Raw genomic sequence first — 24,002 nt, forward strand, 5'->3', positions numbered from 1 at the left:
TTTATGACGGGCTCTCATGGTTAGTCATTGTTGCACAGGGAAGAATTTTTGTATCATGCACTGATTTTCTACTCCCTCCGATCATTGCAACGACAAGAATTTAGGATCGAAAAGAGTACTTAGGTCGAGACTTTGGGTTCTAATTGGAAGAAAAAAAACGTGGACCTATAAGATCCAATACAATAGGGCCGAAGGGAGAAAACAAAACCGGAGACCAAACTGAAATGAAGCTTCACTGTCAGAGGAAGCAAGCAAAAACGGACCTTGTTGCAAGAGCGCAGAGTACACAAGGGCGCGTAAAGAAAGCTCCAGGGGCATATCTGCAAGGAAAAATTGGACCGGCGCGCGAAATCTAAAAAAAATTTGGACCATTTCTCGATTTGTGCGTGTCATCCTTGCGCAGGGGCCATGCTAATCTTCTCTGTATCGTTCCAATTTTATCGGATGTCCCCGAAGGGACACTAACATGCCGTACATCAAAGCTTATAAACTGGTAGTGCTCGCTCTCGCTAGCCGATGTGGGACTAAAGTTTCGGGCGTACTCCTCAACCGCTCTCTACTGTTGGGCCGCAATGCCCTTCGCCAGCCTCGGGGGATAGGTCCGCAATGCACTCGGGCTAAACCGAACCGAACCTCCTTCTTGCGGCCCACCTCAGCAGAGAGCTGGAGCCCAGGTTCTCTTCTCTCACGTACTATGTGTTGCTGCGGCCTGCGGGGAGTCCATGCATGGCTCTGTTCGTCTTTGCTTTGCTCAAGCTCCCCGTGGCACAACTTGCAAGCACAACGTCACAACGTCATCAAGTTTCAAAAAAGAAAAATCAAGTTTCTTTAAAAAAAAAACGTCGTCTTGTGTTCTTGTCCACGAGTATCAGCTACCGTGTTCTACGACTATGTCTGCACAGCTGACAGCTTGGCAAAGATTGTACGCAACATACAACAAATGGTTGGTTACGGCTGTGGCAACGACTGCCGTTCTGCTTATGCACGCAGCCTTTGGATCAGCCAGCGTACGTGCAGCATATGGCGCCTGGGGAATGTTCCAATTAATCCAACGGTGGCCGTTATCGCCATTGTCCTTTTCTTCTACGGAATAATTGGCGCCAAATACGAATATACCATGTCTATCTGGTAGGAGTATGTGAAACGCCGGATGAGAATCTAATCTCACATGAGCTAGCTCAGACTCATGTGGAGACTTTTTTTTGGATAAAATACCACGTCCTAACGATCTGTCATGTCTTACTGCTAGTGACATGACAGGTGACGCTCGATCTAATAACTGTTGCATTTTTACCATGGCTTGTAGGTTTGCAGTGCTAGCCCAAACTTGATCCAACAATCTGGTGACACTGCCTGCCAAGTCTTTTATTATCCCCTACCTGTTCCATTGTCATGAAATGAATTTTTATGTGTTCTTCCTTTATTTAGAAAGAAATTTCACCGTTTCTTTATTCTTGAGTCGCGTGTTTGTATTAAATTCAAACAATATTTTCTAAAATTAGCAACTATAGTTTTTATGACGTTAGAAAATTATCGTTTTATTATAATAAAATTTAAGAAATCATGCATGACCATATGTTTGTATGGTCTTCTTTGACCACAACAATATTCCAGGTAAAACTACATGTACAAATAAGAAAAAAAAATAATATGACAGCAAATATTGAGAGAACTATTTCTCATGCATTCAATTATGATTGTGATGCTACTGGTTTTTTAATTAAATATAAGACAAAGCAAAACAACAATAAGCCAAAAGAAAAACAACAACAATAATGACCTCACTGTTAATAATCTTAAAAAGAAGAATCAATAAATAAGTAAGTGTCATCGTCGTCGCGATTCGTAATCCTATGCAGGTGGAGTGTGGAATTATCCCTTACTCGACACTCATTGATACCGGAATATGCTTCTCTCCGGCGGCCCCAAGAATTCACAATGAACCCTCCCTAATTGCCTAATTGGCCTCCCAATTCACAAATCCAAATGAGTTGTATTAAACCTCCTCGAACTCTTTTGTTATTGCTTGGATCGGACGCTAACCTTTTTAGCCCTTGATTTTTTTCACAGCTTTTAGAGCTTGGTTTCTCATTTCTTAGGTTCAAATTATCCACAAGTATTGATTTCTTTAGACGTTGGTTTCGCCGAGTCGGTGGCAAAAATCGATGAAAATAGACAAAATCAACAAACAAAAGGCGAATGATGTTGTTTTCGAAGTCTGATGAATTTCGAGACCAACACGGCCAGGGGTCTCCTCTTCCATCTCTCCTTCTTTTCCTTCCTGAGCCGAACCCCCTCGATCTCGCGGCCGAGCGACCCAGCCCCCCTGGCTTGTCTTCCTCCTCCGGCGAGCCTCGCCATCCCTCCCTCCATCTCGCCGCCGAGCGCCCGCCCAGCCCCCTCGTGCGAGCGCCGCCACCGCCGGTCGGTCTCCCCATCGATTCTCTCGCTCCTGACCGTTTCTCCTCCGACCACCCCACGAACCGATCGATCCCGCCCTTTAGCTCCCCGTCCCATCTCCTCAATCTTCCACCCCCAATTCGTGACGGAGGCGAAAAATTAAGATAGGGCGGCGCCGCCCTACCTTGCCCTACTGGCCGGGTCCGTCCTCCCCCCGCCCGTGGCAGCATCCCATGCCTTGATGATCCGCGCGGCGCAGAGGCTTGCAACCGTGCGGGCGAAATGTACGCCGTGGGGAAGGTGCTGTACACCGTCGCCGGCCCGTTCCACCCGTTCGGCGGCGCCGTCGACATAGTCGTCGTGCAGCAGCAGGACGGCAGCTTCAAGAGCTCGCCGTGGTACGTGCGGTTCGGCAAGTTCCAGGGGGTTCTCAAGACGAGGGAGAAGGTGGTCAACATCGCCGTCAATGGCGTCGAGGCCGGGTTCCACATGTTCCTGGATAGCAACGGTGAGGCCCACTTCCTCAGGGACGCGGACTCGAACGTCGAGCAAGGGGACTTTGTTGTGTCCCCTTTGTCTTCAGGGGATGAACGGGAGGTGCAGCCGATGCAGGATGCCCAGTTCAGGAAGTCGAAGAGCACTTGTGATGTCTCGACCATGGAAGCCAATGCTGGGGATGGGAAGGTGCCTGAGAAGACAATATCAAGGAGGGGCACCATACTTGAGCGGATGTTTGGACGGAAATCGATTACGGACAATGACCATGCCGTGGACAGGGTGGGCTCTTTGGAGCGTGCAGAGATTGCTGCTGAACTCCTTGATACAAAGTGGTCGACAAATCTCCCGCGTGGTTCAGAAGCTCATAAGTCTGCTCATCAACCTTCTAGTAGTCATCTGATGAATGCTGGCAATGGTAATCCAGTGGAAACCTCTAAAACGTCATTGCCAGACTGTAGCTTTGACAAAGGCAAAGTGAATTGCGACAATGTGGACAGCACTGCTGGTAGTCCACATGGTGGAAGGAGTTCAGGAGAGGAAAGCAAGCACTGTGTACAAACCACTAGTGTCAAGGTGGAGGAGGTTGCAATTTACGCGCAAAAGACTGGTGATTTGACTGATGGGATCATCTCAACCATAGACTGCCCGACATCAGAATCTATGTCAAAAGATCTGGAGACAGATAAAAGTATCAGTGAGTCTTTTAGTACTCAAGGTGAGTTGCAAGGTAATTTTGAACATGTCTCGGTAAGGGAAATACATACGAAGGAGACTCTTTCCCATGGCATTTTTGAAATCCATGCTATTGAGATGGACGTCACCGATGGTAAGAGTGAGGTGGTTTCACAGTTTGTCACTGTTGATTCCTATGGAGTTGACCAAAATTTTGCTCAAACAAAATCACCAACTTATAACACCAAATATTTATCAAGTGAAAGGCATGATGGTCCATTGATTGCCTCTGGCCAAGATGCTTGCCAAGAGAAAGCGGTCATTATCAATAGCACTGAGACTGTGGAGAGCTCATATGATGTGTCCAATATTTTGGTTGACAGAGATTGTGATGCTGAAGGTATCTCATTGGCTGATGGTCTACAAGTTGAAGAGCCTTCCAGAGTCTCTAGTGAAAACATAGACCAGGTAGATGCTGAGGAAAGACCACAGTTATATCTTGGTGGTTCCAACAAAGGCATACATAACTTGGATGTTCGAGAAGTTTCTGTTGTTGAGGTTGAGGATTCTAGTTCTCGAATCTCCCAAGGTAATCTTCCAGATAAGGATATTTCTGTCAACACTCTTGTCGATGATCATGTAATGTGCTCAGCCCATGGTCCAGACATTGATATTTCTGTGGACACTGTTGCAAATGATCACAGTATCAACTCAGACCATGGATTTCCTGGTGCTTCTTCCAGTGAAAATGATGTGGATGATGTAGCAAAGAATTCCACTGTGGAAACTAAAACATGCAATGGGGAATATCATGTTTCTTTTATTCAGACATCAAGGATGGAAAATGTGAGCAGCATTTGCTTTGCTCAAACAGCTAGTTTTCCTAATAAAGTAGAAGGTAGCGTTTCCAGTTTGTGTGAAGCTGAAACCGAGAACACGAAACTTGAATATGATGAGAACATATCTAGTTCTGCAACTGAAGTTGAAATTGGGTTTGTACCTGAGGAGCCAAGGGACGAAGCTGAAGCAGGAATGTCATTATCTGAGTTTGTAGAAGAAACAACTGATTGTCCTAATAAATTAGAAGATGAAGTATCCCCGATCATTTCTGATTTTTCCACTTTGAGCGAAGCTGAAGCCAAAAACACCAAACTTGTATACTATGAGAACATGTCTAGTTCTGCAGGTGAAGTTGAAATTGGGCTTTTGCCTGAGGAGCCAAAGGAGGAAGCTGAAGTGGTCATGTTATTTTCTGAGTATGTAGAAGAAACAACTGATTGTCCTAATAGATTAGAAGACGAAGTTTCCCCAATTATTTCTGATTTGTCCAGATCGAGCAAAGTGGAAGCCAAAAACACGAAACTTGAATATGATGAGAACATATCTAGTTCTGCAACTGAAGTTGAAATTGGGCTTGTAACTGAGGAGCCAAGGGAAGAAGCTGAAGCAGTAATGTCATTATCTGAGTATGTAGAAGAAACAACTGATTTTCCTAATAGATTAAAAGATGAAGTATCCCCAATTATTTCTGATTTTTCCAAATTGAGCAAAGTTGAAGCCGAAAACACCAAACTTGAATATGATGAGAACATATCTAGTTCTGCAACTGAAGTTGAAATTGGACTTGTGCCTGAGGAGCCAAGGGACAAAGCTGAAGCAGGAATGCCCTTATCTGAGTTTGTAGAAGAAACAGCTGGTTGTCCTTATATATTAGAAGATGAAGTATCCCCAATTATTTCTGATTTTTTCGGATTGAGCAAAGTTGAAGCCGAAAACACCAAACTTGAATATGATGAGAACTTATCTAGTTCTGCAACTGAAGTTGAAATTGGGCTTGTGACTGAGGAGCCAATGGACAAAGCTGAAGCAGGAATGTCATTACCTGAGTTTGTAGAAGAAACTGCTGGTTGTCCTAATATATTAGAAGATGAAGTTTCCCCAATTATTTCTGATTTTTCCAGTTTGAGCAAACATGAAGCAGAAAACACCAAACTTGAAGCCGAAAACACCAAACTTGAATATGATGAGAACATATCTAGTTCTGCAGGTGAAGTTGAAGTTGGGCTTGTGCCTGAGGAGCCAAGGGACGAAGCTGAAGCAGTAATGTCACTGTCTAAGTATGTAGAAGAAACAACTGATCTTCCTAATAGATTAGAAGATGAAGTTTCTCCAATTATTTCTGATTTTTCCAGATTGAGCAAACTTGAAGCTGAAGACACCAAACTTGAATTTGATGTAACTGAAGTTGAAACTGGGCTTGTTTCTGAGGAGACTAGGGACGAAGCTGAAGCAGTAATGTCGTCATGTGAGTTTGTAGAAAAAACAGCTGACTGTCCTAATAGATTAGAAGATGAAGTTTCCCTGATCATTTCCGATATTTCCAGTTTGAGCAAAGTCGAAGTTGAAAACACCAAACTTGAATTTGCGAACATATCAAGTTCGGCAAGTGAAGTTGAAATTGGACTTCTGCCTGAGGAGCCAAGGGACGGAGCAGAAGCAGTAATGTCATTATCTGAGTTTGTAGAAAAAACAACTGATTGTCCTAATAGATTAGAATATGAAGTTTCACCAATTATTTCTGATTTTTCCAGTTTGAGCAAAGTTGAAACAAAAAACACCACAATGGAAAATGGTGAGAACAGACCTGTGACTGAGGAAATAAGGGACGAAGCAGAAGCAGTTGTGTCATCCAGCGAGTTTATAGACGAAATCCAGTTTCAATTTAGTGACACTTTAAGTTTTGCTGATAAAAAGACTCTGGATGATCTGATAGGTAATAAAGCAGCAGGTGCAGGCGTACATGATGAATCTGCAAGTGACGCAGATGAACAGGGAGGAGATGAAATTGATCCTCAAAATAAACCGGAAGACCTTTCTGATTTGTCAAGGCCTGAGACTACTCTTATTTCTATTCCTGGAAGCGAGTTGCATCTAGCTGATAATAATATAGAGGCTAAATCTTTACCAAATCTCTGCTCTCACTTACATGATCTTGAAAGATCTGATAGTTTTCAAGTAAGTCGCTCGCTGTCAAATAGCGAGAATAATGGCGTTGACCCAGTCAAGAGTAATAATTCTGGCCTTACAGAGCAGGAATCAGAAGGAACTGGTGATTCAAAAGAAAATAGTGCCCCTCCTGGGCTTATCAACAATCCAGTGTGTGATGATAAGCACTCTGATGACCTGAAAGTTGATACATTCAACCCTTTTGTAGGTGAGTTTATCTTCTATATCTAAGTAGAAGCAACCCACTACTTGATTTCTCTAAACATGCAAGCATGCCACATCATCACATAATTAATTTGTTCACACCCATATAGTGGAAAACTTATACTTTTGCACATGCATGCATGTTACTTCCATCAAGTTATTCCCACTAAGTGAAAAATGTACAATTTTATTATATGTTTCAATTTTGAATACTCTTTATGTTAACTAAAAGTTTCCGCAACAACGTGCGGGGCATCATCTAGTTTTACTAATGCGAGCTAACTTTTTTTACGCCAGTAGGCTTTGATGACATTGATCCTGCAGTTTAAATGTGATGCTTATTTTCTAAATCTTAGTAATAATTCAGTTTTGTGGTCTGTGTAGTGAATTTTGTAGATATACTCATATACATCAAATTCAGCGGGCTTGTTACCTAGTTTCATTTCTACTTTTGTTGATTCCCTGTAGTGTTGTCTTCGTCAATGTATACATAGTGTAGTACTGAAGCAAATTGACAACGATAATAATCTCTAGCTGTGTCATTTTTGTAGAATTATCCCTATGCAGGCACTTGTTATCTGAAGGCATGGGAGCAGATGCTGCATGCAAAGCCTTCGATGCTGGGAAGATAACCTTAGAGAAGTTCCGTGCCATGAAGCAGTCACTGATAAGAAACGACAAGTTAGTTGTCAGGATTGCTGGCCGTTACTTTCCCTGGGACGTAGCTGCGCCTGTGGTACTGGGCATGGTTTCTTTTAGCCAGGAACAAGTCTTTGAACACCAAGGTATGATAAAGGTGGAGCGAGTTGAGCCAAGCACAACACAAAGTGGCTGGAAAATCTGGCCATTTAGTTTCAGAAGAACAAGGACTATGAACACTATACAGCCAGTTTCTGAAAGCACTGTGCAGAGTTCCGTATCCGTTGCTGTTAAAGAATCGGATGGAGAAAGAAATGAACCCATAACAAAGATGATGGAGAGGAAGGTTCGATCACTCACTCCAACATCTCAGGAGCTTGCATCTCTTAATCTCAGAGAGGGCAGGAACGTGGTAACATTTACCTTCTCAACTTCTATGCTTGGGGTACAGCAGGTTAGTTTCCATTCTTCAATCATTCCACATAATTTGCTCATGCAGTTTCTCATCCTTCCTTCCGTTTTCAACAGGTAGATGCTCTTATATATTTATGGAAATGGAATACACACATTGTCATATCAGATGTTGATGGAACTATCACCAAGTAAGTTGGACAGTTCTGCTCCATTTATACTTTGATTTAATTTTTAGAATTTGTTTCCTGATTGGCAGGACGTCACGTAATATAATAGGCATTGGTACATAAGACAGGGGAATGCGATACAGTTGAGGCACTGCTTGAGGATCGAGGGTTGGCCGGCCATGGTGCCGGGGATGAGAGGGAGAGTAGATTGGGGACAGGGATTAGATCTTTACTAGTTTGTTCTTATTCATTAGATAATCCATAAGGAGTACATGGTGTCCCTTTTATAGGGAAGGCACTACAAGTTGCCTAAGAATAGAATCCTAACTTTCGTAACAAAACTTTATCTTTATCTTCCTTAACCAAACCAAACTCCTTCCTAACTAAATAGATATCCCTACTTAAAAAAAAAGATATCCCTACAAAGTAAATAACCTACCATACTTATCTCTTAATCGATTCACACAGGCAAGTATTTAGCCAGTTATGTTCAGTTTTGCAAATATTTGCACAAACTCCAGTTGATTTGATTATTTTGTAATTAATGGTTCAACTTTCAAATGGTATCTTCTGTGTTAAAGAATAATAATGGTATATAAGTAGAGGAGTTTTTTTTAAAGAACAGCCACATTTTTTGTTTTTGGAACTTATCCTATCTACTTATAAGAGGGAGGGGAAAATAACTAAAGCTATTCACAACCTCTACTCCGTAGCAAATATGAGCAGTTGACCTTCTATACATACGGAAATTCTTTTATCCCAAACATAAAAACATATGTAACATTTACAAGATAAATGCAGGTCTGATGTTCTTGGCCAGTTCATGCCAATGGTTGGCGTTGATTGGTCTCAAAATGGAGTTGCTCATTTATTTTCTGCAATAAAGGTATGCATCAAGACAAAACATTTTAAATTTGATCTCCAGATCAGGCTTAAGACGATAGCAAACTAGCAATTGATCAATTATCATCTCTTCAACTACAGAAGATTCTCCAAATGCCTGAAGAATCTCATTTTCTCTGATCTGTGTGAATTAATGCAGCAGATGGCACTAAAATGTTCTTAACTGTGTTTGTTCTTATGGCATTTCACAGGAAAATGGATATCAGTTGCTTTTTCTAAGTGCACGCTCCATTTCACAAGCCCACTTGACAAGGCAGTTTCTTTTCAACCTAAAGCAGGTACTGTGTAGTCCATTCATAGTTTATCCCATCCTTTTTTCATCTGTTTGTGCCCGAAGTACACACAAGTGGTGATCAACTTCTTATGTTGAATACCGAATTAATTATTAGAAACACATGTGTTTTAAGTGCATAGGCAGATAATGTAATAAATGGCATCAGGGTTCATCTATCTCAATTCAACTCACACGCCAATATTCTTTTCAGGATGGAAAAGCACTTCCTGATGGCCCTGTTGTGATATCGCCTGATGGCCTCTTTCCATCTCTTTACAGAGAAGGTGAGCACTACCCTTCCCTAAATTACTATGTACCAGTTCTTTTCTCACTCTGGTAATTGCCCATATGTGGGCAGATTGGCTATATCCTCGCCTGTTGGTGCTCAGATGTGGAGGCCAGTTTGAAATTTAACAAACTGTTGAACATGATTACTGATTAACTTCAACATCCAAACTTCGAGACTCTGAACTGATTGGGATAGGGCTGAAGGATTCTAGAGGCTGAACTACATTTGTCTATTTAATTTGATCTGTACCAAGTGAAGCAGTATTAAAACCACAATTATATGGTTAATAGACCCAGTACTGGATAAGAAACTCACTCCCCTTTTTCGTTATCAGCATCATGATGAATGCTTACTCCTTTATGTTAGGTATAGTTTGAACACGCTGATGTTTAGTTCTTTGGTATTGATTTGCAGTTATCAGAAGAGCTCCTCATGAATTCAAGATTTCGTGTCTAGGGGTGAGTAACTGAGTAGTCCCTACCACACAAACAAAAATTGAGGAAAATAAAATAAAAGTATCTTGAATTCTTCAGTGTGCTCATGAGAAATAGAAGTATCTTTTGATCAACTGTTCCATACAGGCTATCAAAGCACTATTTCCTCCTGACTCGCATCCTTTCTATGCTGGATTCGGGAACAGAGATACAGATGAGCTTAGTTACCTCAAGGTCGGGATTCCGATAGGAAAGATCTTCATAATAAACCCCAAGGTAATAAATAAGACTTGAACGTCGATGGTCTCTGAATCTCTGATCCCCCTCCCGGTCTAATCCAGCAAGCATCACTATCTGCATAGTTATGTTGGGGTCCAGCCAGTGAAGGATGCTTGCACTGAAATGACATCGCTTTAAGAAACCTGTTTCTAAATTTTCCTTTTGTGCAGGGCGAAGTTGCAGTGAATCGTCGGGTTGATACAAAGTCATACACGTCCTTGCATGCTCTTGTCAATCGTATGTTCCCTCCTATATCATCAACATCAGAGCAGGTTTGTCATGTTTTCCAATTCAATGTAAATTATCAGCATTCTTTTGCAGTGTTTGCCCATCAGCCAAAGTATTACTATTTCATCAGTGTATTTTAAACCTTGAACTTACGGTGTGTTCTTTGTCATTTCAGGAGGATTACAATACCTGGAATTTCTGGAAAATGCCAGTGCCTGATATCTGAGGTATAACTACAGTTTGCGCAGTCTCATGATAGTCTATGGCACACAGCAATGGCCATAAGAAGGCAACCATGGTGAAGGATAGTGCACTGAGGTATTTTGTTTACATATCAGTTTCTGTACTACTACGTAGTTCCTTTCATGAGCTCTCACCTCACATTATCGACACACTTAACATATGTTTCCACAGGCCATTCACTGGTTGTTGATGTGTAAATGCTCCTGATATAAACTCTTGCAAGATCGACGATGTACATAGGACTATAGTAGGGAACCTGCATATACCCGTGTGGCGGCAGAATTTCGATGTAACTAGCTCCTGTCACCCAATCTGTTATAGTCCATCAGTTCAGAACCGATAACCTTCATGTTGCGACGGCAATGCAGTTGAAAATCTGGGAAAGATCTCTCCCTCCATGAGCTGCAAGTGGAAGTTATGTTAATCTGCTTAATGGAGGGGGCCAATCTGGGAGAGAGAAAGGGTTGTTGCCCTACATCCCATGCCATTTTTCTAGAGAGTTCTTTTCTTTTTTTTCCTTGCTTGCTGTACCATTGTAATTCTGTAGATGACAGCAATTCATATAAATATCAGGTAAGGTTTGTGCCTTTCTTGTTATGCACATGGTAAAAAGAAAAAATGAAATTTGCCTGGCTGCGGGCTGGAGCACTGCCTATTCATTAAGCACACGACGTGCCTATTCATTAAGCACACGATGTTTTTGTCACTGGTAAACTCATAATTCAAAATACAGTACTGTATCATTTTTAATCTGCAACTTCTTTAATTAGTGATCTAGTGGTTATTGTGGAGCAATAATCCTATTAAGTTTCTAACATGAAATAGCCAGCTGACAAAAATATTACAGCACCCTCTCCTCTGGATTACAGTTCTAGCGATGTTATATGAACAGTCCAAGATGCGCAAAATGCCAATTTGTGGAGGGCTTGCGCGCAAAATTCTGATCTTCCTCTTCGTATTAAGCAACAAAACCCTAGGCCAAACCATTGATGACCTCCCAAACCCTAGCCCCGTCCCCAATGGCGAGCCACCAAACCGGTGCCCCTTCTTCCCCTACCGCCTCCTCCTCCTCCAAGAAGAAGAAGAAGCACCGCAAGGCCGTCGACGTCACCGTGGACGCCCCTTCTTCCCCTACCGCCTCCTCCAAGAAGAAGAAGAAGCACCGCAAGGCCACCGACGTCACCGTAGACGCCCCTTCTTCCCCTACTGCAGCCTCCTCCAAGAAGAAGAAGAAGCGCAAGGCCATCGACGTCACCGTAGACGCCTCCTTCGCCGCCGCCGCCGCCGCCCCCGTCGTCGGCTACTTCCCCACGGGCTACGACCCTCTCGCTGCCGCCGAGCCCCCACGCGCGCGGCTGTTCCGCCACGAAAAGCACTCTAACCGCGTCGATCTCGTGGTGAGCGCCCCCGGTGGAGGGCTCGACTTCGTTGGCCGGAGCTACGCCGGCGAGACCGCCGCGCCGCATCTCTGCGGCTATGCCCTCGGCGTTCTCGACAAGGCCTCCGGCACCCTCAAGGTCGTCCCCATAGCTGCCAACAAGGTAAGGCGTCTCCATCGAATGGCACCAGAGTTTCAATCTTCTTCACTGTTATCGTGCCCAGTTGGCGTGAAATGGTCTGGTCACATGATACTGAAGCAAATCTAGTCGTTCTATGGACCAACTCTTGCTTAAGAAACTAGCATAATTACTCAAAGAAGCGAGAGATGCGCTATGTTATCAGCATTTTTCTTCTGGGCACTGGAATTGCAAAACTGCAATTGGTGTATGGATTACACGCTTAAAACAAAAATTGCTGCAACTGATTAAGATTTTATTGCAGCAGATTTCCAGCTGTTAGCTACTGTTGCTGGAGAGATGGTCTCTGAACTTTTGCAAGGGGACTTCCTTTGTAAAACCATTATAATTATTTACATTTTATCCTTAAAAGTGAAACCATTATAATGATTTACATTTTATCCTTAAAAAAATGATAGTAGCTGATAGTTACTTGTCTTCTTATCCGCAAAAAAAAAGTTACTTGTGTTCTAATAACATCTTTTATAGGATATATAACGTTGGTCTGAAAGTTTTTATTTCCAAACAGATTTTGAGGCTAGAGCCACATTTTGAAGAGCAGAAACCGGCGCATTCAGAGCAGTCAGCAGCAGAAGCAGGCTCATCTGTAGCAAATACTGAAGTGAAGAGACAGCAACTTACCGAGGCTTATGGAACCCAGAAAGACAAAGTCAAGGTGTGTTTCTGTCATACTGCCCTGCTGTTTTACTGTGTTTAGCGATGTATATTTTTTCAAATTTCATTTCATTTTGTGAGCTTGAACTTTGAAGTTGGTAAAGCTCGTAGAACATAAAGGGGTATGAATGAAGAGGCTCCTTTTTTTTGTAATGAAGGAACAAAGTGTAAGATGAACTGTCATGAAGCTAATCTACTTTTTAGCACATAGATAAACTTGGTTTTCCTCTGTCTTAAGTGTGAGAATTTTATTTATTTAGTGAATTTAAGTCAAAATACACTTATATGGAGTCGTTACATTTCCATTTTACATAGGTCAGAATCATTTTTATGATGTTACAGGGCTACTTTTTCTCCAATCTTGATAGCATAACAAAATGATACTCTCATATGCTTATCACTTGTAAGTTTTGGATACAGTCATGGTTCGGTTCAACTGAAGCTCTGTATTCTTGTAGGATAATAAGTGGAAGTCATTAAAGGAAGAAACAAATGATCCTGATGCTTATTTAGGCCTTGAGCTTGGAGATTCCAAGACCACTGCAGATGCCACTGACAGTCAGGCATCAGTAACTGTTCGCAACATTCCACCTTATGATCCTGCTGCAGATACATCAGAAAAGGCATATCTTTTTGATGAGATCATTCCAAAGAATATACGGCCACACCTCTTAGAAATTGTGGGACATTTTGAATCAGGAGAAATTAGTTCAAAAGGCTATGGGAGTTTTGTTTCAAATCGTGTGAATAAGTTGCAGCACCTTAAGGTAAATACATATGATCTTCTATGTGTATTTTATTTATATCTGGTGCTCACAATTCTTCATCTGTTTCAATCACAACATGCTCATAGTAGTATCGAGCTTCTTAAGAGAAGTAAATTTCTAGACTAAAGTAAATTTTATTCTAGACGAAACAGGGATGATGAAATGAAGGTCTGATATAAGTGGAGGGATTCTATTAGGGCATCTTCAACAACAAGCTGTTACTAATTTCTATTTTATGGTTTCTCTCTCTTTTTTCTTTTTTTTATTCACTTCTCTTTCCTAATGGACCCACACGTCATCCTCCTTTTGTTCTTGGTTCCCGCGTAGATGCTGTTACTTCTGCAAGTAACAGGTACTATTCTTTTTTTCCTATCTCTCCGCCACATATGACTAGTACCTGCTTAGTATCAACCATTGGAGATGCCCTTAATTAGCTCTGATATTGTGGTGCTTTAAGGAAGCTTCATCTGTTTCAATCACTACATGCGCTCAGTAGATCAAGCTTCTTAAGAGAAGTAACTTTTATTCTAGACTAAAGTAAATTTTATTCTAGATGAAACAGGAGTGATGAAAGGAAAGTCTGATATAAGTGGAAGGGTGCTATTAGTTAGCTCTGATATTGCACTCCTCTAAGGAACGATTAGTTTTTTGAATTGGCCTGTCTAGAACAGATCTTTATTCATTAGGCGGTTTACTTGTGATGTGGGGCACACATTCTTGCTGCTGTCATTTTTGAATGGCAGACATCAGGATGCTATGATGCCATGTAGAATGTCACTACTTTCCATCTTTTCCCCTTTTTGATAAGTACAAACCTGTGCTGCCAAAATGATGCAAAACCACTTTGTGCCTAGTGTCATACTAAAGTCAGTTGGTGCTTTTCTGGAGTTGTGAATTTGTGATCTAATGTCAGTAGCTTTTGTCGTTTCAGGGTGAAGGTAAGGAGAGGCTTGCTTGGATACTGTCCTACATCACGTATCTCCTGTCTTTGTTGGCACGGAACAGCGCCATGTCCAAGCGCGACAGAAAGGAAAACCTTAGTCATGGACCCACGATCCCACCGAACGTGCACCGTAACCTGCTGCTGATGTTTACGGAGCCAGGGTCTTCTGCCTTGTCGACAGAGAAACACGAGCTTCTGATCAATTACATTTTGGTACTCACACTTTATGCTGACAACTTCACATCCTCCCCTGCGGACATATGTGAGGACCTGAAAATGACCCGGGAGATGCTTAAACCCTATTATCTCCAGCTGGGATGCAAGTATGGTTCAGCAGGTGCCTTTAAACCCTCAGTGATAACACTTCCAGCCCCCCTCAAGTTTCCCCAAGAACCCACAAGGAAAAGGGGAAGACAACGTAGGAGATGATTGGTTGTGACAAGGAAGGCTGTTCCAAGATATGGTGGCCGGAAGTGCATCACTACTGTCGAAATTATGCGCCCTGGGCACAGTTTTTGTGATGTACTCAAGATGTTTTTTTCTCCATTTTCACTCGGAAGTTGCTATCAGAAGAAAAAAGAAGCATATTACTTGTGTATTGAGCTATTTGCTTGCCTACCGAGATATTATTTTGATGCTACCTTCTTTGATTAGCATCTATTCATCTGTTCCTTACTGTATAAGGCTTTTTGGCAAACTGGTAATGTGCTGTATTGGAGTGCTCCAGTTCTATAATACAGCTCATATTTGTGCACTTGAACCTCGTTAGCAGGAGCCAATAGAACAATGAGTTGTATTAGGCAATTAACAATAAAAAAAATGAGCTATATAAGATAATACAAAATACATGCTTCCCAGGAGATCTCTACCTAATAATAAAAGCAATAGTGTTTCTGTCGTTGGTTTTCATCCCAGCAATTTTTCGTTTTGGTCTTTTTTTTCAAAAATCAATGCACAGTCTAATTTGAGGATGAAACTGGGCTTTTTTTGTAAAACCCGTGGCCATCGGTCCCCTCCTCCTCCTCTGGTGGCTGCCGGCCCCATCTCCTCCTCCGCTTGATTCCTCCGTGGCCGCCTTACCCTACTCACGTGCCCGGCGCCGCCGACCCCCTCCACCTCCCGAGGCGCCCGCCCGCCCCCCTCCTCCTCCCGTGGCCGATGGTCCCATCTCCTCCTCCTCTACCCCAAGGACGACACCATCCTGATCCACCCATCATTGGCGCCAACCTACGTAGCTGCTGACGACGCCGCTGCCCTCCCCCGTGTGGACGTGGTGAGATCGAGGAGATCACGGGGAGACAAGCAGCAGAGAAGAGGAGGATGATGATGATTTAGGTGGTGAGAGGCACACGTGGGATTGTGCAGCCTCTGAACCACCGCGTCGTCCACCCCGCTCGCCACTGTGCTCCGACAGCGACACGGATTGTGAGAGGCGGTCGTGGAAGTGAAGGAGGGGTGTCGCTGATTTCGCTAGGCAGGAGTGCTCCGTTTGCTTGGAGCCGCTCGAGAACGATCTCGCGGCGTGGCTAGGGAAGGGAGCATTCGGGCAGTCCTCTGCACCGCTGCCGGACAAATGAGGTCATCCACTCTTCCATGAGGGCCAAGACAAATTCATGGCGTAGTTCGGTCTCAACATCGCCTCCTGGTGAACACCGCCACCCGGGTACTGCTCACTGGCGCTCGTCGTCTCCCCCGTCATCCTCCAATTGAAACATAGTTGCAAAAAATAGAAAAAAATAATATGCCTGATAAGGAGCTAAAAAAGGTTGGGCAAGTCAATTAAGAAGGCGATGATCCTCAAAGTCGAGGAGGTTGTATACTTTTTTCTTGCTTTTGTGTTTTATGATTCGCATAAAGAAATTTCAGTGAAGTACAATTTGGCATGCCCTCTGTTTGCTGATAGGAATGCATCTAATTAGTTTGTCCCTCGACAATTTATAGTTCTGATTGAATGCTTGTACGATTTTCTGCTACTAATCAATATATAATTCACATGTACATGCAGGTATCATTAATTTCTCCCTTTATATATAATTGTTATAAAAATGAAGAAACTTCTCAAGTTCATACCCTTCCTTAGCTTTTCAACCATTTTCCATCTCTTTGTAGATGCCTTTGTCATTAATTTTTTGTCATTAATTTTCTGTACCACAACAATGCAAGTCAGGAGACATGTTTGATTGAAACTATATTTGCTGAATATTAGTAGCGTGCTAATTTAATTTTGATTCTGAGCTCTTCAAATTTTTTTCGCACGGGATATTTGACTGCCTTTAAATATTTGGACAATTGCGGGCCGTGGCAACGCACGGTCATTTCTGCTAGGATATTCTTAAAAAAACATAACAAGCCTGTGTTTTAAATCTTTTTCATAAATCAAATCTCACAAAAGATTCGTATTACAGCGCAGCTTCAGACTAGATGCTTGAAGAAACACATGCTTCCCAGGAGATATATATTCTTAAAAGATACAACAAACATGTGTTTTTAATCTTTTTCAGAAATACTATCTCACACAAGATTCGTATTACAGCGCAGCTTCAAACTAGATCCTTGAAGTAAGAGGTGTCCCTTCCAAAAAAAAAAGTAAGAGGTGACAACGTCATACTCCACACTCCCATCACTCCCATCATATTAAGCATCATATTAGCGAGTAAACTGAAGTAAAATCATCCGGAACAATAGGCTGAAGGATTATTCCACAGGGGCCACAACAAGTTAAGAGTGAGATAACAATCTCGGACAGATTACATCATCATCACCAATCTAATGCTTGTTCTAAATGACTGATAAAATGAGTCTTCTACGAGACACAACGAGCAGAGGGGCGGCTTTCTTTCTTAGTATACATGGCATTGTATAGCCTAACACTAACAGCTTAGGATTGCTCAGCTACATCGCCACCTGCCTCATGATCCGCTCCTGTACTCTTGTGACTCTCGGTGCCAGAAGGTTCCGAGATGGCCCCAGCTACCGCTGCGTCCTGCTTACTTCCTCGGCTGTCTGCCAGGCCAGGTGCTGCTGCTGCTGCTTGGAGATCAGCTTGCATAGGCTGCATGCCGTTCACAGTACCTGGTCTCATGACCATCTGGCTGGGGAAAGCAAGAGCCTGTGCTTGCTGCTGCTGAAGCTGCTGGTGCTGTTGCTCTTGCATCTGTTGTGGGGTTAAAGGGGTTCTTGGAGGGAACATTGGTACTTGCGACATGTAATGCCCTGCACCTGGCATACCACCAGGCTGCACCATCTGTCGGCAGAAATGACAATGGAGTAAATGTAAAGGAAGGAGGGATTATGGCGCTAGCTGGAACAGAGATTAACCTGGGGGCGACTTCCAGGGTTCTGTGGTGGTTGGGCATCCGCAATGGCAGCCAGATACAAGAGATTCTTCTGAAGTTGAGCTTGATACCTAAAAATCCAGAGCATGAAACATACTGTTGTTATAAATGCATTAGCATCAGTACAAATTAGTTTAAAGGGGATGCGATCTATATAGGCAGATCATATTATTATTATGCCTAAGAAATTTGTTTGTTTTTGCACCAGAAAGTATATTGGGAATGTGTCATTTATCCCTCTGAATTGACAACTAAAACTAATGCAATATGAGAAACTTCACAAACGGACCAAAACTTCAGAGCCCTACAGTAAAAACTAATCTGTCTGAAACTTTAAGAATGTAAACTGTGAGAACACAAATAACAGTATATTTTACATACTGACATTGGCCTCAGAAGAATACTTTTTATAAGAATTCTAGAACAACTATAGTGCACATTTCCTCTCCCTAAAAAGCATTGTCCTCTAAACATGTTTCGTTGCCCCCAAAAATCATCATGCAGTTTAAATTTGACTCGACGACATTATGTTGCATGTTAGCCAAACTCCACCAACATATAGAAAAGGTAATACGTAAAGATTGAAGACAGTTGAAGAAACAAAAAAATCACAAGGCATACAATATCAAAGTAGAAACACTAACAAAAATATGCTACATGAAGTGCTAATTTAGGATCATCTACAACATGTCATCAAAATCCATGCTGGTTTCTCGCAGTAATCACTAGGCAAAAAACCTTCCATTGTATTTCTATATCACAGGCTAATAAAAATGTACTGAACATCTTAAGTTAGAAAGAACACTAAAACAAACAAGGCGGTCAGGAACTCAGGATGGGCAAAAATATGATCATATCTCACTGTGCCTGCTATGCATGTGCTGCATATCCATGTAATGTAAAATGCTAGTCCCATGAATTAGCACAATATGGTTAAATCTCTAATGACTAAGAAGATGCTGTTAAGAGATACTCGGAAACATTGTTATCATCAGATCTAACCACTATGTAGCATTTGTACTTCACAGCTCCTATACTTCTCTTAGTGTAATAAAATCGTCAACCATTTCTTGACCAACCCATTTCACTAAATATATAAAAGACAGCATCAGTATTACAGAGGGTTAAGATCAATATATAGAAAAACTGGTGGCATCCTCATCTAAAGGCTCATATATGTTTTTATATTTCAAACTGTAGCGTAATTAATGACATGAAACCAACCATGACACAATTAAAATTTCAATCAACATGTTACCAGTGTCATCATTGTGACGCAAATGAAATCAACAATTAAGTAATTAACATTTCATATAATAATGGCAAGCAGTAACACCTGAAAGTAACAAAATAAAGCTACTTACTGAGCACATTCAGTCAACTTTCCTAGGTTCTGATTTTCCAGGATGGCCAAAATAAGTTGCTTATTTTCATCCAAATACTGCAAAAAAGAAGAAGTTAGGGCTAGTTAAAATTAATCTAAATTCAAATGATGATCGTGCTATAGAGCTTGGCATACGCAGTCCTGAATCGTTCACTTTACCTTGTCTGTGGTGTGCATTTGTGCAAGAATTTACAGGACGTTTTATTCGCAAATAACCCTTGCCCTGTATTTTTGTATTGTGCAAGCATAGTTGGTTTCTTGAAATAGCCAATTACTCCTAAGTTAACGATGATCATTAATAGTGGGTCCAAAGGTCAATATGTTTATATGGGTACTGATTACTTTACGGAGAATTTGGTTAAGGTTTGAATCTTTTGGGATTAAAATTTAGTGCTTATGTAAACAACACAAGTCCAGATTTAGATCGCGCGGAGATGATATGCTATGAGATAATGAGATCTCGTTGTAACTGATTTGAAGGGTGGGGAGGGGGGATCTGAAACAAGGTTGTGGATAAGTGCCATCATGCGGCAGCTAGCCTCAAGTGCAAAGGCTAGGAAGCCACACCGCGGTCGTGGTTGATGACTGTCAATGGACAATTACAGTTGCTGAACATCTGCAAGAAAGCCACTTTCTGTGTCAGAGGGCCATGCTCCAACAGTGGTATTGCACAGCACTGGCTACGTATTGCATTGGTGAGAAATGATTGACTGCACGTGGTAGTTGGAGACGACCTTTGTCGGGCAAACCATACTGCCTTGCAGAGGGTCAAGGGCAGTCTGCAGTGGAACCATAGCTTTTGGCACAGATAGGGAACTGTATCTCGTGGTATGGGACCACAGTCAACAGGCCGGCGCGCAGCCACACATGCACATCAAACTGGGCGAGATTCAGTTAGATGTGCGATTGCCGGTAACCAGCAGCCTTCGCCAAATAATGACATTTGAACCGGAAAGTCCTATATGCTCATCTCCAATCTTAGTTATCATGTCTATGCCGACCGTCTTGTTTCTGGTCTTCTTTACTGTTCTAATGCCCTCATATGCTAATCAGAGCATCCAGGCGAGGAATCCACTCCACTGCGAATCTACGTTCACCGAGCGAAACGAAGGCACGATATAGCCTGCCCTCATGCGCTAATCAGAGCATCCAAACGAGGAATCCACTCCACTGCGTATCTACGTTCACCGAGCGAAACGAAGGCACAATATAGCCTGACGAGTCATCCTTCCTCCTGGAGCAAACCCTAGCAGGAAGGAAGAGGGTGCAGGATGGATCGAACCTTTTGAATCTGCTCGGTGGAGATGCCGGCCAGATGGGACACCAGCCAGGTGGGCATGGATATCGCCTACCACTACGATCTATAGCTTGAGGGCCTGTTCGTATCATCCCACACCGGCCGGTATCAACGGGGATTAGCAAAATGATAGAGCAAATTCCCCAGATTCCCAGTCAATCCCCCTCAAACCCCACCGGGATTCTGCCAACCGAACGAGCCCTGAGGAGGCATCCCCCCTCCTGGAGCAAACCCTAGCAAGAAGGAAGAGGGTGCAGGACGGACCAAACCTTTTGGATCTGCTCGGTGGAGATGCCAGCCAGACAGGACACCAGCCCAGGCAGGCATGGACATCGCCTACCACTACGATCTATAGCCTGAGGTGTCCCCCCTCCTGGAGCAAACCCTAGCAGGAAGGAAGAGGGTGCAGGACGGATCGAACCTTTTGGATCTGCTCGGTGCAGATGCCAGCCAGACGGGACACCAGCCTGGTGGGCATGGACATCACCTACCACTACGATCTCTAGCCTGAGGAGGCATCCCCCTCATGAAGCAAACCCTAGAAGGAAGGAAGAGGGTGCAGGGTGATTCGAACCTTTTGGATCTGGTCGGTGGAGACGTCGGCCAGACGGGACACCAGCTCGTCGGCGTCGGGCATGAACGTCGGCTTCTGCATCACAGCAGCTCTTTCTTCTCAATTGTTGGATTCGGTGGGGATGTAGATTTCTCTCGGGTTGCTCTTTTTCGAGGTTTCTCCGGTTTTTAAGCCTGAGGGCAAGGGGAGAGGTTTGGATTTCCGATCTGAGCGACAGGAGAGGAAAGGAGGGCGTAGATTTACATATCTGCCCTTGCCATAAGAAAAATGCTAACCTCCCCTTGTAAAAAGGTAGAAATGGACAATATTTTTTTTGGAGCACATACTAAAACAAGTGACCCACGCTTACACTGCCACACACATGTACTTTGTCTACTGAAGAAAAGAGTCGTCGCATTTTTTATGAATTATGAAGTTACCAAATACGTGTCACAGTTGACAGTTATGTAAAACCGAATGGTGATTCATGGACTACACTTTCAATAAGAGATCGAGTTCCTTAAATAGGAGAAAGGAATAAAGAGACAGAATAGATTTCCCCTGATGAACTCCATTAGGATTCAATTAAGATCTTATGGCAGGTTTATGAGTTGGAGGGTCAAGGGCAGTCTGCATCGGCACCATAGCTTTCATCACGGCTAGGCAGCTGATCATGTGGCATGGGTACCACCGTCTACTGCCCTATATGTCCATCTTCAATCTTCTTAGTTAATATGTATATTCCAACCCTCTTGTTTCTGATCCTTTTTACTGTTCCACACGCTACTGTAACTTTCCAAATGCGCCACTGTCTCCTATCACTCATACACAAATCAGAGTCTCCAGGCGAGGATTCTACTCCACTGCGATCAGCAAACCGCAAGAGAAAGATTAGACACAAAGGTAGGGACGCAAGCAGGATCCTGCATATGTACCGTTTCTGGATTAACTTCCAATCTTCTAGTTAAACTTTGAGCAAAAAATTTGAACTAGGATAAGCGGGATCCCGCTTGCATTGACAAAGGCCCAATATTTCTCTAGCTCGAGGAAGCGTCTTCACCCGGCACAACCCTAGGAGGAAGGAGAGGGGGCAGAGCGGATCACGTGAGTCCAAAGGCCAGCAGGCAGCGGCACATGCATATCGAACTGGTCGAGAATCAGTTACTTGTGTGATTGCCGGTAACAAGCAGCCTTCGCCAAATAATGATATTTGAAGTTTTGAACCGGAAAGCTATATATGTCCATCTCCATTCTTCTTATTTAATGTTTATTCCAACCCTCTTGTTTTGCTTTTTTTACTGTTCCAATGTCCCTCTTTCGTCCACAACGCTACTGCAACTTCCCAAATGCGGCACCATCTACCATCACCCATACACTAATCAGAGCCTCCAGGCAAAGAAACTAATCCACTGCGATCATCTGACCGCAAGAGAAAGAGCAAACACAGAGCCCCGATATTTCTCTAGCATGCGGAAGCGTGTTCCCCCAATCCCGGCGCAAACCCTAGCAGGAATTAAAGGAGAGGGGGCGTGCGGGATCGAACCTTTTGGATCTGCTCTGTGGTGATGCCGGCCGGAGGCGGCACCGCGCCGGCCGACCCCGGGGACATGGACATCGCCTGCTGCATCGCCCCCGCGGCTCCTTCTTCTTCTTCTCGGTTGTTGGATTCGGTGTGGTGTAGCTTTCTCTCTCGCTTTGCGCTTTTTCGAGGTTTCTCAAAGCCGGGAAGTGGAAGGGGTTTGGGTTTCACAACGGGAGAGGAAAGGAGGGTGGCGATTTACGGATCTGGCCTTGGCGTAAGAAAGAAAAATGCCAACTTCCCTTGTATAAAGTGAAAATGGAAAGAGGCGATTTTTTCCTAATACTAAATCCTTTCATATATGCAAGGCCCGATTTAAAAATCTCCGATGTCAAAAACAGATACTATAACACACATTTTGGAAACCAATTTTTGTTTTGGTCAACAGATTTGAAATTAAAAGGATTTGCAACTAATGTGTATTAGGAATGGTAGACATCTCTTGGTCACATTTAAACAGCTACGGAACCCAAGAAATTTGGAACTAAGAGAAAAAGGAAGTTGAAAGGTGACCTTATAACTTTGGAGAACCAAGATTTTGAATGTGACCTTTTTTTAGCAGATTTTCTTTAGCAGGATTTTGAATGCGACCTTATATACATGGAAGAATGGAGTACGAGATCTCGATCATACACATCACTGTGAAACAACCTGAAAAATTTGCCGGTTAGATGGTTGCGATCTTTTGAATACGCCATACACCGCCACATGTGTATCATCCATTGAAGAATAGGGCCTTGTCTGCAATCAGACGCTTCTTATGTAAAAGAGAATGATGATTTATACAAAGAGATCAACTTTTCTTGATAAGAATGTGTGTGATTTTGCCGTAATGAATTTCATTAGGATTCAAGTAGTCCTGATGATGAGTCCGAGTTAAGAATAGAATGTAAATAATTGGCATGATATATATTACATTTGTCACATCTCAATTTTTTTGTGAGAGAGGTGCTTGTTGACCTAAGTGTTAATGGAAGAACATGTACACACTTTGGATACATTTATCATTGCGGTCAACAACCGTAAATTGAGCCATTGTCTATGTTTCTTGTTTTAGTAGAGAAATGAAAATAAGTATGTTAAAATGTTAAGGCAACCTATTAGTTACGAAGGCCTAACTAGTCTAGAACAGGAGGACCAAGACCGATGGTATATCCTCCCCTGTAATAATCATAACTTCGAATATAAGAGTCTCAGTATTTTTATATTTGTTCTTCATCGCATGAACACGGTACTTTTGGAGACATTTTGCATCACTGAAGG

At 42.8% G+C, this 24,002-nt stretch overlaps 3 protein-coding genes and 1 non-coding gene across 6 annotated transcripts; 2 read left to right on the plus strand and 2 right to left on the minus strand.

Moving 5' to 3' along the window:
* Positions 1-357: 357 nt before the first annotated feature.
* On the minus strand, positions 358-460 carry LOC112269025. The gene has a single exon (XR_002960616.1). It is a non-coding gene; the product is annotated as a U6 spliceosomal RNA (small nuclear RNA).
* Positions 461-2,247: 1,787 nt separating this feature from the next.
* On the plus strand, positions 2,248-11,337 carry LOC100826369. Of its 2 annotated transcripts, XM_010239251.3 has the most exons (11): positions 2,250-6,784; positions 7,332-7,873; positions 7,948-8,021; positions 8,802-8,886; positions 9,095-9,181; positions 9,389-9,461; positions 9,881-9,924; positions 10,048-10,176; positions 10,350-10,451; positions 10,583-10,725; positions 10,822-11,337. In XM_010239251.3, the coding sequence occupies exons 1-10, from the start codon at positions 2,683-2,685 to the stop codon at positions 10,631-10,633; spliced, it is 5,289 nt and encodes a 1,762-aa protein (XP_010237553.1). In that variant the 5' UTR covers positions 2,250-2,682; the 3' UTR covers positions 10,634-10,725; positions 10,822-11,337. The 2 variants fall into 2 exon arrangements, with proteins under 2 accessions (XP_010237554.1, XP_010237553.1); XM_010239252.3 differs by lacking the exons at positions 10,583-10,725; positions 10,822-11,337 and having other exon boundaries at positions 2,248-6,784; positions 10,107-10,176.
* Positions 11,338-11,609: 272 nt separating this feature from the next.
* LOC100835360 (DNA-directed RNA polymerase I subunit rpa49) lies at positions 11,610-15,351 on the plus strand. Its single transcript, XM_003577311.4, has 4 exons — positions 11,610-12,191; positions 12,736-12,882; positions 13,340-13,648; positions 14,580-15,351. Exons 1-4 carry the CDS (start codon positions 11,640-11,642, stop codon positions 15,018-15,020), a joined length of 1,449 nt encoding a protein of 482 aa, XP_003577359.2. The 5' UTR covers positions 11,610-11,639; the 3' UTR covers positions 15,021-15,351.
* A 1,860-nt stretch (positions 15,352-17,211) lies between these two features.
* Positions 17,212-22,913, minus strand: LOC100835669 (GRF1-interacting factor 2). 2 transcript variants are annotated; one of them, XM_024455066.1, is made up of 5 exons: positions 22,704-22,850; positions 21,182-21,354; positions 19,291-19,367; positions 17,910-17,997; positions 17,212-17,835 (listed from the first exon to the last, which is right to left on the minus strand). In XM_024455066.1, exons 2-5 carry the CDS (start codon positions 21,260-21,262, stop codon positions 17,470-17,472), a joined length of 612 nt encoding a protein of 203 aa, XP_024310834.1. In that variant the 5' UTR covers positions 21,263-21,354; positions 22,704-22,850; the 3' UTR covers positions 17,212-17,469. The 2 variants fall into 2 exon arrangements, with proteins under 2 accessions (XP_024310834.1, XP_003577360.1); XM_003577312.4 differs by lacking the exon at positions 21,182-21,354 and having other exon boundaries at positions 22,704-22,913.
* Positions 22,914-24,002: the final 1,089 nt, after the last annotated feature.

The sequence above is a fragment of the Brachypodium distachyon genome, chromosome 4 (assembly GCF_000005505.3).
Source record: "Brachypodium distachyon strain Bd21 chromosome 4, Brachypodium_distachyon_v3.0, whole genome shotgun sequence".
NCBI classification, from domain to species: Eukaryota; Viridiplantae; Streptophyta; class Magnoliopsida; order Poales; family Poaceae; genus Brachypodium; species Brachypodium distachyon.

Bases quoted from the DNA above. Each gene is read 5' to 3' on its own strand.
- LOC100826369 (XM_010239251.3), top strand. From the start codon at position 2,683: ATGTACGCCGTGGGGAAGGTGCTGTACACCGTCGCCGGCCCGTTCCAC. The intron at 8,887-9,094 runs GTATGCATCAAG...GGCATTTCACAG, and splicing joins ATTTATTTTCTGCAATAAAG to GAAAATGGATATCAGTTGCT. The intron at 10,452-10,582 runs GTTTGTCATGTT...TTGTCATTTCAG, and splicing joins TATCATCAACATCAGAGCAG to GAGGATTACAATACCTGGAA.
- LOC100835360 (XM_003577311.4), top strand. From the start codon at position 11,640: ATGACCTCCCAAACCCTAGCCCCGTCCCCAATGGCGAGCCACCAAACC. The intron at 12,192-12,735 runs GTAAGGCGTCTC...ATTTCCAAACAG, and splicing joins TCCCCATAGCTGCCAACAAG to ATTTTGAGGCTAGAGCCACA. The intron at 12,883-13,339 runs GTGTGTTTCTGT...GTATTCTTGTAG, and splicing joins CCCAGAAAGACAAAGTCAAG to GATAATAAGTGGAAGTCATT.
- LOC100835669 (XM_003577312.4), bottom strand. From the start codon at position 22,787: ATGCAGCAGGCGATGTCCATGTCCCCGGGGTCGGCCGGCGCGGTGCCG. The intron at 19,368-22,703 runs GTTCGATCCCGC...TCTTTTTTGCAG, and splicing joins CCACAGAGCAGATCCAAAAG to TATTTGGATGAAAATAAGCA. The intron at 17,836-17,909 runs GTTAATCTCTGT...TTCTGCCGACAG, and splicing joins ACCCTGGAAGTCGCCCCCAG to ATGGTGCAGCCTGGTGGTAT.